Genomic DNA, 14,780 nt, shown 5'->3' with positions numbered 1-14,780 from the left:
TCTTCAACCAGTCACTGACGTGGCTCTGAGCAGGTTCATCTCCTCTCTAAACCTCAGTTTTCTTATCTGTAAAATGGGGAAGGAACCCACTCTCCCTCCCACACAGTTGCTGTGAGACTTGGATAAAAGAATGCATGTAATAAGCTTGTCCTAATGCTCAGCCCATGGGTGATGCAGTTAGTAAATCTCGGTAATAATCATAATGATAGAATGATAATCTTAAGTGGCGCTAGTAGTTTAGCATGGTAATGACTATCTAAACCTTAAAATCTTCTATTTTTAAAGATATTTACTTAAGTGGCTGCACTGGGTGTTAGCTGTGGCATGTAGGATCCAGTTTCCTGACCAGAGATCGAACGTGGGCCCCCTGCATTGGAAGCCTGTAGTCTTAGCCATTAGGCCACCAGGGAAGTCCCTCTCCTTTATTCTTTTAATGTTTAGATGTTTCTCCCCTTTGTGTTTAATATGTACAAAGAAAAACCAAACATTCAAACCAAAAAACACAGTTTATTTTTCCCAAAAATTTGGCATGATGAAAAAACATATACAAGAAATTGTTCTTTTGTGCATTGTCCCTGTCTTAAAGAAGCTGAGGTTAAAGGATTTTTTTTTTTTTTAATGCAGTGTTTCAATTGCATCTAAAGAACCTCAGGGAACTGGCATCTTTACATACAAAACATCATGAGCTGTGTCTCCACTGTCTCTTGATTGCCCTCTGAGGATTTTTACATAGAAAACCAAGTTCATCTTGGACAGTGTGGGTGGCTCTTCTGGTGTATAATAATTCTAAGCTCTTAGAATTTTGTGAGCTGATAGAAACTGTGTTGTTACATGAAAGGATGGTATAATTTTTTTAAAAATGAGAGTCTCAGCTAAAAGTACTGAAAATGATGCTTTCTCTGAGAGAGGAAATGCAGTGTGTGCTAGGCTGTTGAAAGAGGAAAGATCATTCTTGGCCTTTGCAAGAAGTTAACTTCTGAAAGTAATACTTAGCGCCATTCACCTTTCAGCTGAATTTGAGGCTCAGTGTGAGCTAAACCTCTGGATTTCTTTATTTCTACTTGATCTGTTTGGAATCAGCAGCTTGTTGCACATTTAAAATTCTCCCCAAATAATCTGCATATATTACATCTGTCTGCTGAAGCATCAATGTTTGGGGCCAGTTTCACGGTAGATTTTGATTCATCAAAAGATTGTTTCTTACAAATCTACCATTTCAGTGTTCCCGTTTCAATCAGAAAAGGTTTCAATCATGACCTGAAAATTAAAAGGTGGCATTCTTAATTAAATCAATAACCTAATTGCTATATGGTAGCAATTCAATTTAGGGCCTTGGATTGCTCTGTCTTCGTAAGCCTGTGCAGACACCCAGCGACCTGAGCCTGAGATTGCATCTGTCAGACTGTGAAACTTCCAACATTTAATTTCCATTAATTGATTTTCTCAGTGCTCACAAATATAGTATTAAATTCTCAAATAGGCTCTCAGATGGGACGGTTTTATCTGCATAAATGCAAATAAAACAATAAACAAAAAAGCCCAGCTGATTTGAATTTTTGCCTCCACAATATTTAATTATTCATAAACCACTCATGTTGAAAAATTCCAAACAGAATAAAAAATAAAATAAGACATTTCCACTGGTGAACACCCTTTCTGGTGTGGTGGCTGATAACTAATAATGTTATAACAAATGGAACTGCTTGACTATATTTCACCCCTTCCTCTGTTAAGGCCCCCCTCAAACACCCCACCTCTAAATACACATAATGATCGCATTTGCCAACGAGATTAATTGCCTTCCTCAGTGAACCAGCAGGATTTCAAGTCTACGAATATTTAAAAATCAAACCTCCAGTGCAGGAGTTTTGCAATTTAAATGGGTGTTATTATTGAGCGCATTTTCACATTTACAAATCCTAAGAGATGTATAAAAATGCTGGTCTCATTAAAAGAAAAGTAGAGTTTAGAAAATGTTTGTGCAAATCCTGAGGATGGCGGCTCCCTGTTCTGCTCCATAAAACATCCAGTGCGTTTGGGTTGTGTAGTGCTGAAGGCTGATTAGAAGAGGTCATTTCCCCCCATGGCAACTGCTGTCTGTGACTGACTTGATAAGCTCTTCCCTAAGTTTCCAAAGCCAGGAGGTTGAGGGGGAGGCCACTTACTCAGGGATCTGGACTGTGGTATGCTCCTGGGAAGGGGCCTGTCCCCTTGTGATCTGTTTCCTTTGCAGGGTAGCCCTGCACTGGGGTGTGGTTCCCTAACTCACCTTTCAGTTCACTCACCGGGGCAAGTCACTGGACTGTTTTCTGAGTCTCAACTCACTTGGTTTGCTCAGGTGTAAAGAGGATGTAATAGGTCCCAACCTAAGCTTGCTTGGCTACTGACATAGATGCAAAAGATGTGACGATTCCTGCAGGTGACAAGGCAATATAGAATGTTTATTACATAATGTAGAAAATAATACAGTGAGGAGGAGGTACCTAGAATTTGAATTAAGTGCCTGAAAAATCATCGGACAGGACTCATACTTTTCCCTGGGGTACAGAGGAAATGGAAGGTGGGTGTGTGATGGCCCTAAGTCCTGAGTGTAGAGGGCTTTCGTGTGTACAATATCCGTTTCCTAAAGTGACCTGAGATGACTAGCAACTAGTGAAAGATGAAAAGGCCAGGTGGAGAGGACCTGCATCACTCACACTCTTTCATATCCCCCAAGCAGCTAGGTTGTCTCTCTCTCTCTGAGTCACCAGAGATCTCCTGTCATTGATAATCCACGTCCCCACCACTCCCAGACTGTGAGTATTTACATAAAGCTCCGATCCTGCTGCTTATTAGCTCACACGCATGCATCTCTGTACAGTTCTGCAGGCGGTAGAAAGGATTTGGAACTTTGACTTGTAGTCCCTCAGAAAGCACGTGGTGGATTATTTATCCATCTGGCCTCCTACCTACCTCTATCTATCTGTGTTGTGGAACATGGACACACAGTCATATCCTTCAAGAGGGCTTCTTCCCAGGTGGCTCAGTGGTAAAGACTTCACCTGCCAATGCAGGAGACTCAAAATTCCAGTTCAGTCGCTGTGTGGGGAAGATCCCCTGGAGGAAGAAATGGCCTGTTCTTGCCTGGGAAATCCCCATGGGCAGAGGAGCCTGGTAGGCTACAGTCCATGGGGTCCTGAAGAGTCAGACATGACTGGCACACATACACATACATTTCAGGAAGCTGTAGTAGCTTCATGGGGAGACATCAGACACACACACCGCCATCCATTCATCAGTGCCTTAAATTAGAATCCTGGAATTGCCTCCAACTCACTCTTCTTCCTCATACGTCTCCTTCCGCTAGTGACCACACCCTCTCAGTCTGGCCACCTCCTGTCTCTTGTATCCCAGACCCTTTGCTAGAACCTCAGTATAGGCCCTACCTGAAATACTTCCTTTGGCACCTCCTCCATGAAACCTTCTTTGGTTTCCCTTCCCCGACTCCCCAGAGTGGGCCATACTTACTGTTAAAGCTATTATGTGATACTATTCCCTTGGTAAGAACACTCTTGCCTCCTGACCTGAGATGTTCTAGCATACTGCCTGGCACATAGTCGGCCTACAATAAACACACAAAAGATCACAGTCACCACCAACAAAAGAAACACGTGCCAGGTACCAAACGATGAAATCTGACAAGACCCTGAGAGTTCAGGGAAGGCTCGTGCTAGAAGGGTGGCCTGAGCGGGGTGGGCGTCAGGGTGGGAGCTGAGAGGCTGTGTGTCAGGATGCCAGGAGAAGCGCTGATTTTTCTTTTCCCCTTGCCCCTTAGTCGTGCCATCTAGCCCCACCATGGCCTCCTCCACAAGCCTCCCCTCCAATTGCAGCAGCTCCTCCGGCATCTTCTCCTTCTCACCAGCCAACATGGTCTCAGCCGTGAAACAGAAGAGTGCTTTTGCGCCTGTCGTCAGACCCCAGACCTCCCCACCTCCCACCTGCACCAGCACCAACGGGAACAGTCTGCAAGGTAAGCCCCAGGCCCCACCTGGGGCCAACCAGATGCCCCGACTCACCTTCCCAGGGCCTGCAGCAGACGCGCTGCTGCTCAGGGCTCTCTCGGCCTTGGGCTTGCCTGCCCCTGTCTGCCCTCAGCTCTTCTGTTCCTGAGTGTTCGCCCTTGTTGGACCTGGCCCCAGGCCCCCATATCCCTCCTCTGCTGGAGTTGCCTGTGCAGTTCTTCCAACTCCAGCAGTTCTGCTCAGGCCCTAGATTTCCTTGAGAAACACCGTCACCACTTACTAATGTCATCGTTTCTCTTTCCTCTCTCGTTCTCTGTGGTCGCCATAATCAGATCAGTCTTTTGTGGACTCTAGCAAGTTCTCCACTGCAGGGTCTCTCCCGGGACTGGCCTTCTCCTGAAGTAGGTTCCCTTCCTGTTGCCTGTGTCAGCATGAACACGTGTGGGGCTGATCATGGGGAGGGGGTGTGACAGCCCAGTCAGGGCCCTGAGGTTACAACATCTTAGACCAAACACCCAAGGCTTACTACTGCTGGGAACCAGAAAGCCCAAAGTGCCCCTGGAGGACCCTGGTTCATATTAAAACTGTTTGATTTCCTCCCCCTCATGGAATCTGGAAAAGAAGAGTCACAAAGATTTTAGGGGACCTTTCTATTCATTGAGAAAAAAGGAACCTTTAAAACGGGTCTACCGCTTCTTACCTTCTCCTTAAGTGCCGGCACTGAGTTGGGGTATTGAGCTGCATGGCCTCTTTCCTTTGCCACAGTGCGACTGTGGGATCGGTACTCATATTTTATAGACAAGAAAGCAAAAGACTAGTGAGGTTAGGGAATGGCTTGACTTGGAGACAATGGTATGTGGCAGAGGCTGGCTTCAAACTCAGGCTCAAAAGTTCTATCTCCTGCTCTATTTTCCAAGCACTATGCTACTCAGAGTGGGTAAACAGGATGCATCCAGGATTCCTAAGGCAGCTGGCAGGGAAGTAAGATCAATAAAATCATCAGTTGCCATTCTTTGAGCACTGACCAGTGCTAAGTACTGTGCCTGCTTTATCTTATTTAATCCTCACAACTTCCTGATGAAACACAAGGACCGTTATGGTCTCCATTGAACAGAGGGTAAAACTCAGGCATCAGGAGAGTAAACACCTGCCCAGAGGCACAGGCAAAAACAGAGGGGATAAAAATAAACCCTCAGGATCTGTGCCCCAACCCAGTGCCCCACAGAACCTGCCTTTCAGTGTCCAGCATGCCCATCTTCACTGACAGAGCTCAGCCGTTGGGTCGAGAGCGCTCAAGAAGGCAGTCTTGTTTCTCATTGTCTATTTATACGTCCAGACAAGTACTTTGTACTGATGTAAACTTACATCCGTTCTCTCGAAGACTCCGTAAGGGCAGTACTATTCCTATTATATAGATGGGAAAACGAAGGCCCAGTTTGCTCAGGGTCACGTATCTAGTAATGATGGTGCCAAAACCGAACCCCCTCTGTGTGTCTCCTAAACCCGAGCTCCTCCTGCCTGCACCTTTCTGACTCCAGAAGGGCTCTGCTGAGCACTGGCCAGTCTGTCCAGCACAGGTGAGGTGAGTGCCCATGCCCATCCCTGAAACATCCCCCAGCAAAGCCATCTTCTTAGAGGGAAGAGGAAGATACTCAGACTCTGGAATGACATTTCAGGCAATATTGTTTGTGATAGAAAATGCTCAACCCCACAAAAGGGGAGCCACCCATTCATGCAAGTATCTTTTTCAGCTAAAAATAATGCTCTGTCACCCTGACTACATCTCCAGCTGGCAAACTGAGGATGTAATGCCTAAGTGAACATAACTTATAATGGGTTTAAATAAGGATAAAAACGTATGGAAAGCAGAAATCTGCCATTCCCAAGCTGCCAATCATAGCCCTTGTTAAATGTAGACTTGACGTCAGAAAGGAGGTGTAATGGGGTTTGTAATCAGCTGTGGAGAGGGTGGCATGTGAGAAGAAAAGGCCCATGGCTCTTCGAGGGTCCGTGACTGAAGTGGGCAGCCCTTCGGTGAGGCCAAAGGTCTTTTCATGCTGTGTGGATCAAGGAGGAAACAGGAAGGGTCTGAAAGGAGGAACTCAGCCCCAATTTTAGAACCTCCTGGATTAAGGGAACTTCCGGTGGTGTAAGGTGTGTGTATGTGTGTGTGTATACTTAAGTAATGATGAGATGGCATCAAGACAGGGCCACATAGAAGGTGTGTACATTTGTCACCCCTAGAGCGTTTCTAACCCAGTCTGCACAGATCCCCAAAGTACAGAGCCTGCTTCCCCCTTCTGACCTACAGCCGTCTCCACCTCTCCAACCCTGCCTAGTGCACAGCGGGAGCATATAACTCCGGCACGCTTGTGCTCGACTTGCTGTTGTGGATGACACTGCCCTTCCCTTCTAGTTGAGCGTGGGTTCTGGTGGTTTTTGTGTTACCAATTCTGTTATGCACCAAAGGTCCTTAGTGTCAGGGTGATGGCAGCAGAGGAGGTATGAGGAGAGAAATTAAAGTCACAGTAACTGACACCAACTTCCGGGCAGCTCTCCTCCGCCCCGCCCACTCTGCTCCCGCCGCCGTCCACTCACCAGGCAGGCCCCACCCACCCGCGCTGCGTGTCTGTCGTCTGTCTGCTTCCCCTGCAGATGTGGGCACAGTGCGCCACTGTTTTCAGCGGTCTCTTCCCGGGGGCCTTGGCTTCTGGGAAAAGTAATATTCTGACCGTGGGCTCCTAGACCCGAAACCTAAGAATTACCTCATCTTCAGCTTTCTAAATTCCACTTCTATTAAAAAATTTAAAAAGACATGTAGGCTAGAGAACTGAGGAGGAGAATCTCTGGAGTTGTGGTATTCTCCTTCTCGTCGTCACTGTTACAGTAACAGCTGTTTCATTTGGACCCACCTTGTTCAGAATTGTGATCATTAAGACAGGGCAAGTGACGGAGGAAGAGTTGGTTAAGCAAATTGACCATATAAGCAAGATTAGAGGTGACACAGTTAGGCTGTTTAAGTGTTTTAAAGGTCTATTTACCTCCAACTACCACTCTGCTAATTGTCCATCATTCTTTTTTTTTTTTAACCAACTCCTTAGAGATCCGTTTCCTTAGCAGCCCTTTCTCAGCCTCCTCTGGTGACAGCACACATTTACTCCTCAACAGATACACACTGTGGTCTCAAGTGATGGTGACGACAATGGTCAGAGCCACTAATGTGGGAGGTTTTCTTCCCAGCCTGTCGTCTTCACTGTCTCATGCATTCCTTCCAACCAGCCTTAGATATAGGCTCCTTATTGTCCCCATTATACAGATGCAGAAACTGAGAGCTGAGAAGGCTCATCCAGAGTTATAGGACTAGCACATTAAGGGAGATTGGGGTTAAGCCCCAGCCCAACTGACTATTATGTAAGTATGAAAGTGTTAGTTGCTCTGTCATGTCTGACTCTCTACGACCCCATGGACTGTAGCCTACCAGGCTCCTCTGTCTATGGGATTCTCCTGGCAAGAATAGTGGAGTGGGTTGTCATGCCCTTCTCCAGGGGGTCTTACCAACCCAGGGATTGAACTTGTGTCTCCTGCGACTTCTGCATTGTAGGTGGATTTTTTACTGTCTGAGCCACCAGGAAAGCCCCAATATAAGCCCCTATGTTAAACTAAATGGTCATATTCAAGCCATTGGGCAACCAGCTGTGGAAGTTTAGACGAGGGAAAGATTAGGGAGAATTCAGACCAGCCTCATGGAGAAGGTTGACTGGACCTTGGATGAGGGGCAAGTAGGATTCAGGCCCAGGGAGATGAGGTGGGGGAGGCATTTTAAGCAGAAGGTTTAAGGATAACCTGAGCCGGAGTCTTGTGTGGTAGCCACTAAGCCATGTACCCTCCTAGAGCACAGGTACCAAGAGGCAGGGAGAAAGGGTAACAAGGAAGTCCTTACCTGGGAGTCAGGAGCTCCATTCTTATATTTTAGAATTTTCAGTTTCTCCTGTGACTCCAGCTGGTTTTCTCTCCCAGGTAGGTAAAACCTTTGACAGTCTACCATTTGCCTGAGACATCTGTAGGACAAACTCCTCTTATCTATCTCAGTATTTCTGGAGTCTCATAAAATGTTCTGTTTTAAAAAAAGAAAGAAATGGTTATGGTCAAACAAACCTTGAAAATGGTGCTTACTATCTTGGAGTCACAATGCATGCAAGTTTAATTAAAGGCTCTAAGACACCCCGCAGCTAAATAGAAGAGAGTCTCCTTCTTAGTTCTCTGCACTTATTGGCCCATTAAGACCAGTGAACATCCTATGAAAAACTATGTAAAATTTAGACATATTTTGGATTTAAAGATAAGATAACAACACAGAGACATCTCCTTCCATTGTTATCAAGATGTCATTGTTCAGTCCTGATCTTAGACTCCTCAAGTGTGTATGTTTTCAGAGGCTTGAGTTACCTCGTATGCTCAGTTATAGTCCTGGAGACACACTTTCCCTTCTCCCAAAGCTGGGCCCCTGAAGCATGGATTCTATCTAATTTTGGGCCTCAAAGGATTTCATTAAGAGATAGGCAGCCCCCAGAATGCTGTCACCATGTCACTGGACCTGCCCCCAAGGTGGGGATTTTAAACCCTATGTTCCAGACAGTCTCCGCAGTGAAGAATTAACAGAAATCGTACCCACATTGTGCTTTTCTCCCCTTTCCCCACCTTGCTGGAGCGCAGGCTGGCCGGCCCCACCTAGCTCTCCACAGTCTGGTAGCACATCTCCTGGAATTGTCTTCTGCTTGACACACATGTTGAGTTTGTGCAAGCTCGTCCCCTCGTCCTGTTCCCGATTAGCTCCGCATCCTTACACATGTGGTGGTTCGAGGAAGTTCACATTCCACCCTCTCATTCCAGATTTCTCCCAGCTCGGCAAAACTTTGCATTTTGTCTTTGTTCTTATCCAATTAAAAAATGCATTGCTGCTGAAGCCAGTAGTTTTCTGAGCTTCTGTCAGGGAATGTGATCACCCAGCTGCCAGGGGGATGGTAGAGCCACTTCGGTCTTGTGATGCCCTGGCACACATTACTCTCTGAGAGTGTGGGGGTGTCGTGTCCTCATGGAAATCTTCATGGGCCCCACTTGGGCAAGTCCGTGTGCCAGCACCATTTCTGGAACATTCTAAGCCTCAAACACCCATCCATCTCACCCACATAAGTAATCTTGAGGATTAGGGCACAGACACAAGAAAAACAGCTTCTAACATCCCGGGAGCTTCCCCGCAGTCATGCAATGAGGTTTTTTTATTAAAAGGCCTCTTTAGCGTGCCTAAACCCAGAGGCCACAAACGGGACTCCTTGCCCAAAATTCACTCATCAATAAGGGTTCTGCATCTGGAGTCTAGGAAGTGATAGAAGAGATTTAGGGAGCAGTAACCCCCTGATGTTCCGTGCAAAATTCTGGGTGTAAGCATCTCCGAGCCTTCTTGGACAGAGGTTCCCTGGCTTCCATTAGACCCTCAGAGGAGTCTGAGGACCAGTGAAGGAGAGGGAGGGAAGTGGGGACAGACCACAGTCACCCCTAGACACCCCCAGACTGTAGGTTTGTTTATTTGGCTTTGATTTTAACTTTTTGCTAACACATATAAACTGGGCTATTTTATGTTTTAGAGAATCCACCTCTCCACCTTCTCTGGAGTAACATGTGGTGGCTATGTGGAGGCATTCTCACATGGCAGCAGTGAGTGCCGCTCTCGCTACAGAAGGCCTGAGTCTGGCTGAGCCACCTCAGTCCCCACAGCGGGAACCTGGCTCACTTAGGATGCCAGCCTGGGCTCTCAACGTGCTGGAGTTTTTAACCCCTGTGTCCGAGATTAAGAAACACTGTTAGCTCTGGACTGGCAGCATGTTTGTTAGTTAGCTTTGCTTTATAGCTTTTAATGTGGCTGTAATAGAAGTTTCATCTTATTGATTTAACACATTATTCAGGTATCAGAACACTGAGTAGGTTTTTTGTTTTTTTTTTTTTTAATTCTGGTCATCTAGAATTAAAAAAAAAAACCTGATGTTTTTAGGGCCCCACTGATAAATTTTGACTGGGTCCACCGACCCCAATTAGCAGGAATTTTGTCCATTTTCCCTTTTGCTTTGTATCATATGGAAACTTCCTGGTGATCAGGCTCTGCTCTAGGAGACTGCTGGGCACACAGGCTAGATTTTGGAGGAAGGCATAAGGAGACACTTCTTTTGCCAGAGGCCTTAGCACTCCCTTGGGAAGGTCTGCCTTTTAGTAGAGGTGCCTGGACCTACCTTCAGCCTGGAAGAAAAGACCCTTAGGGAGGCAGCACCATGCTGAGCTCTCACTCTGCAAAGACCCTCTTTCCCAGTCCATCCTCCTTGCCTTTGGAGCTACAGCATCTTGAATTCTCAAGGCTTGGATTGAAATACCCAGCTTCCTGTGTCAGTCAAAATCTAGGGCTCACTTGCATCTTAGGGGCGCACTGCATTTCCAATGGATCCCAAATCATTGGGAGTTTAAATTGGCCTGCATTTGGCAAGAGACACTTCCTGTTTCTAAGAAAAATGGCTTATGAGGACTTACAAAAAAGACTCTAGGAGCTTTTGGACTGCAGAATGGCTCTTGCAAAACAACATTTGGATGATTTACATGTAAATGAATCAGAAACATGTGGATTAAATTTCCTTGTGAATACAGATGGGTTTAAAAATTAACGGAAAAAGTGTTTGGCAAAATGCTTTTTTAAAAATTGAATAAAAAATGTCGGGGTCGGGGAGGGGAAACAGAGGCTTGCGGGGCTCACAGCACTCAGAGCCTCACCTGGCCTTCCCATGTCTACTGAAGGCTTTGGGGGTCTCTTTAAAAAAGCCCATTCTTGCAGACATGAGAGCTGGGAAATTTAGAGGGTCACTTGCTAGATGCAGTCACCACTGACAAGGACATTAATTTAAATTTAGAATTGCCAACAAAAAGAAAGCAATGACTTCCTTTCTCCGCCTGACAGGATGCTAAGCCATCGCTTAAAGCCAAAGATGGCTGCCTCTTGCTTCTAATGTAAGCACTGCTCTCATCTCCACATATTTCAAAGCTGCCATCCTGAACTCTGCACTTGTCCCTTTATTCCTTATACCCATCAAGTGAAGTGTTCCATGTTGGACAATACCTAGTTGATATAAGGAAACACAGCCCAGAAAAGTTCGGTAGTTTGCACTAGGTCACACAGCTAATTTAGCAGCAGAATTTAATAGGAGCCCAACTCTTCACTAGGAGCTTATCAAAACTAAGCACTTCATATTGGTCGTTAACATTTAAATCTCCCACAACTCTGAACAGTATCACAGCCCTAGCAAATACACCCCATTCCTAGCCGAGGAGGCAGAGAGGTTCACGGAGACAAATAAATAAATCTGGGTGGAAAAGGAAGTGGCGACCCACTCCAGTATTTTCTTGCCAGGAAAATCCTATGGACAGTGGAACCTGGTGGGCTGCAGTTCATGGGGTCCCAAAGAGTCAGACACGACTGAGCATGCACGCAAGCAAGCAAGCACCTCTGGGGGACTTAGCAAACGGAAAAGAGGTGGAATGTGGGCCTGTGGGATTCCATGCTCTTTTAATACAACTGTGTGAGGCCTCCTAACAATGCTTTGCAAGATTTTTAATTCTCCCATACAGCTTTCCCTTTGCCTTAGGATCTCCTTTAGCTTTCCTAGGCTAAAGTTTTCTAGAGACATGGTCAGACCATTGCAGAAACCTTGACTGCAGCAGAGGTACAGGGGACACCCTCCCTCCTCATCCCCCAGGGAATGACATCTCCTGGAGCTGGCTGCTTCTCACCTCAGGCCCGAGGACTGAAGTGGAGGCGCCCAAATCGCCGCTCCAGTCCTCAGTGCTCAGCTCTCACGCTAATACAGGACACAGGCAGAGCCATGGTTTTTCGTAGCAATTGCTGGCTGTTATGGTGGGCCAGTTTTTCATTTTATATTTTGGAAGTGAAAGCAAGGGGGACAAAGAGTGAAAAACTGAAAATTCCCACTCCTTTGCAAGCGACGGGGCTCTAACTTTCCCAGCAGTATTCAAACTCTGACTTGCCAGTTACGTCTTAAAATTGAAATCAGATTTGGAGGGATGTTTAGGATCATCTGTTAAAGACACATATACTCACTGATAACACTACATTCTTAATAAAGTACATGTATATTTTGTAATTACAAATTCCTTCCGGGGAAGATGAGAAAGCTCATTTGTGGCTAATGTTCAACGAACATAGTGGGGTGTGGGTGTTTTTTCCCATCTTTTTTCTCTTTTAGTAGGAAGTTTGGACACAAAAGCTACTGACTCTTGTCTTCTCTTTCCACAGCAATATCTGGCATGATTGTTCCTCCCATGTGAAAGAATTGCCTTGAAGAATTTTATTAATGAAGAGGTTGGATTCTGCTACAGAGAGTAATCTGATACAAGTCCCAGAGTGGAACTTTTAACTCAGGCCTTTTTAAGAGGAATCACAATAACTGCAGATTTTTAAACAAACAATATCGCCGACCTTGCAAATACTGAAATTGGAAGGGATCTGCTAACGCAGGGTGTTGGTTACAGTTGTACCTCCCGCGTCCTTGGGGGGATATATTTATTCTGTGTTGATAAAAGCAAATCCACTTTTTCTTTCTCTCTCTCTTTTTTTTTTAAGCTTAACTGCAATCACTTGTCTTTTATAAACCGTAAAGCTGTATACAAGGGACACTATAAATAAGACTCCATGTTTTAATTTATGATGTTTTTAAAGCTGTGTAAAAGGAGAATGAAGTGGTGATATTTACAAAAAAGTTTAAAAAAAAAGGAAAAAAAAAAAAAAAAGCTTGTATGGGACAGAATAGGAATGCCAGTTAGATTTTTTAGGAAACTAAGGGTCGGCTTCTGCGCCTTAAAGCATATCAAGTCGTAGTTACTCGGACAGTGCATTTCCAGTATCTAACTTAACATGCCACCCTTTAGCAGTGCAAGCTTATTTCTCCCTTTCGTATTGTTGTCTTAAGTAACTGTGTAAATAAATGCAGCCTGGAAAGTTAACCAGTGATGTGAGTGATCACATTTTCCCCTTCTACTCAAAAATCCAGTGCCTCTAGACAGATGTTAAAACTGCATATTTAAACCTGATAGCACTCTCTCTCTTGCTTATGTCAACTTCTTCTGAAGCCGATGGCCTCTCGAGAGCTTGGAGGCACACACACTGTGTGAGAATCTCCTTTGAGACTGCGTGGAACAGGGTCAGGCACAGAATTCCAAACTATCCCCTCCAGTTACTTATCGAGTCAAAATCCCAGTAACACGCCGCCATTTACAAGGTTAAAGTTTACTCATCCTAAATGCTGACTTCATCCCAATCCTCCAACACAGCAGGTCTTTGAGATTTCCCATTCGAGATTAGCGCCTCTGTCAGTCGACCCTTACTATTTGTAACATAGTAGATTGAAACAACGGGTTAAGTGCTTTGGAATCAAGAATAAAAGGAAACTGGGAGAAAGGAAAAGAAGGTTGAGACCTCAAAACACAGTTTTCTGTTCGATGGGAATTTTTGCTCTCATTATCTGGGAAGTGTTCTTACAATAGAAGTTAATGGCGAAGATGCAGCAAAGCTCCGAGGATGCATTTGCCTGATATTTTTTTCTTTGCTGTTGTGTTTTTGTATGTAGTTATAAATACTGTAGATTTTTTGTGATTTTTTGCCAAAGTTGTTGTTCTATTTATACATTTTAATGTCTTAAGACGGTTTTTCAATATCATAAAAAGATTTTACTGCATATTTTGCAAAGGAAAAAAAAAGCTCACTACCTTTAGCTTGCACATACTTGCAAAATTAATTAAAAGGCTTTTTGTTTTAATGGGGATTTTGTAAGATATCCATATAAATAATGTATTTATCTTTGGAATTTGTACATTGCTTTCCCCTTCCTCCTTTTCCTCTGACTCCCAGTTTATTTTATTGTGTATGTTTGCTATGTGAAAAGTGCGTATTTGTTTTGTCACCTATAGTTAGCTGTTTCAATGTGATTTTTAAACATTTCATTTATAGTTATTTTTAGTATCGTTTTAAACCATGCTTCATTTTTTTTTAATTTTCACCCAAAAGCCATTGTCTATTTTTGTATTATTTGTAAGTTAAGAAGTTTTTTCCAATTTATGGCAAAAAATAGTAGCATATTATTCTTGTAGCATTTAGTTCCGTAGATTAAAAAAAAAAAAAATGTATCCTTTGCTTTGGAAGCTTACAGAAGAAAACCCTAATGCTGTTTTACTCTATTAATATGCATGGAACCTCTCCCTTTGGAGTGACGCATTTTGTGCATTAAATTCCAGGGAGAAACTTCATAGAAATCAGTGAACATACTTTCTTTCCTAAGTCTGCTTGTATATTTCCTCTGTCTTTCACATAAATATAAACCAGCAGATTGGATGCCTTAACAATGCAAATCATATTCATTTCACTTGTACATTGTAACTGTGCACCAGAACTGTCAGTCATCACTAACATTCTAAGAAAAAAGAAAAAGAAAAAAAAAGAAAAAAAAAAAACAAGAAATCGAAAAGCACAAAAGAACTGTTTTGTTACCTTAAGATAATGTAACTTTTTCTAGTAGAGCAAGAAAATTTACAACAATGCTGCAACTGTGCATGCCCCCATATGGATTTTGCAATGGTTTTCACTAGACTGTCAGAGTGCGATTTTTATGGGTTGGGGCGGGTGGGGGAGGGGTGTTGCGGGAGGGAAGGGAGGGGAAGAAAGCTGATTTTTCT

The 14,780-nt window shown here is 44.3% G+C and overlaps 1 protein-coding gene across 7 annotated transcripts in view; it reads left to right on the top strand.

The window, feature by feature from the left end:
- EBF1 (EBF transcription factor 1) overlaps positions 1-14,565 on the top strand; it is a 409,074-nt gene extending 394,509 nt beyond the window's left edge. For 4 of the 7 annotated variants that reach the window (XM_005897517.2, XM_070373017.1, XM_005897516.2 and 1 more), the window contains exons 15-16: positions 3,815-4,009; positions 12,349-14,565. In XM_005897517.2, the coding sequence (XP_005897579.1) occupies positions 3,815-4,009; positions 12,349-12,380 (227 nt within the window). In that variant the 3' untranslated portion in view covers positions 12,381-14,565. Of the gene's footprint in view, positions 1-3,814; positions 4,010-4,333; positions 5,153-12,348 lie in introns of those variants that run through there. The other 3 variants (XM_070373020.1, XM_070373018.1, XM_070373019.1) reach the window with 3 other exon arrangements.
- The last annotated feature ends 215 nt before the right edge of the window (positions 14,566-14,780 follow it).

Source organism: Bos mutus, chromosome 7 (genome assembly GCF_027580195.1).
Source record: "Bos mutus isolate GX-2022 chromosome 7, NWIPB_WYAK_1.1, whole genome shotgun sequence".
Taxonomy (NCBI): Eukaryota; Metazoa; Chordata; class Mammalia; order Artiodactyla; family Bovidae; genus Bos; species Bos mutus.
The sequence above is the reverse complement of the archived record's forward strand: the minus strand, read 5'-3'. Positions and strand labels throughout refer to the sequence as shown.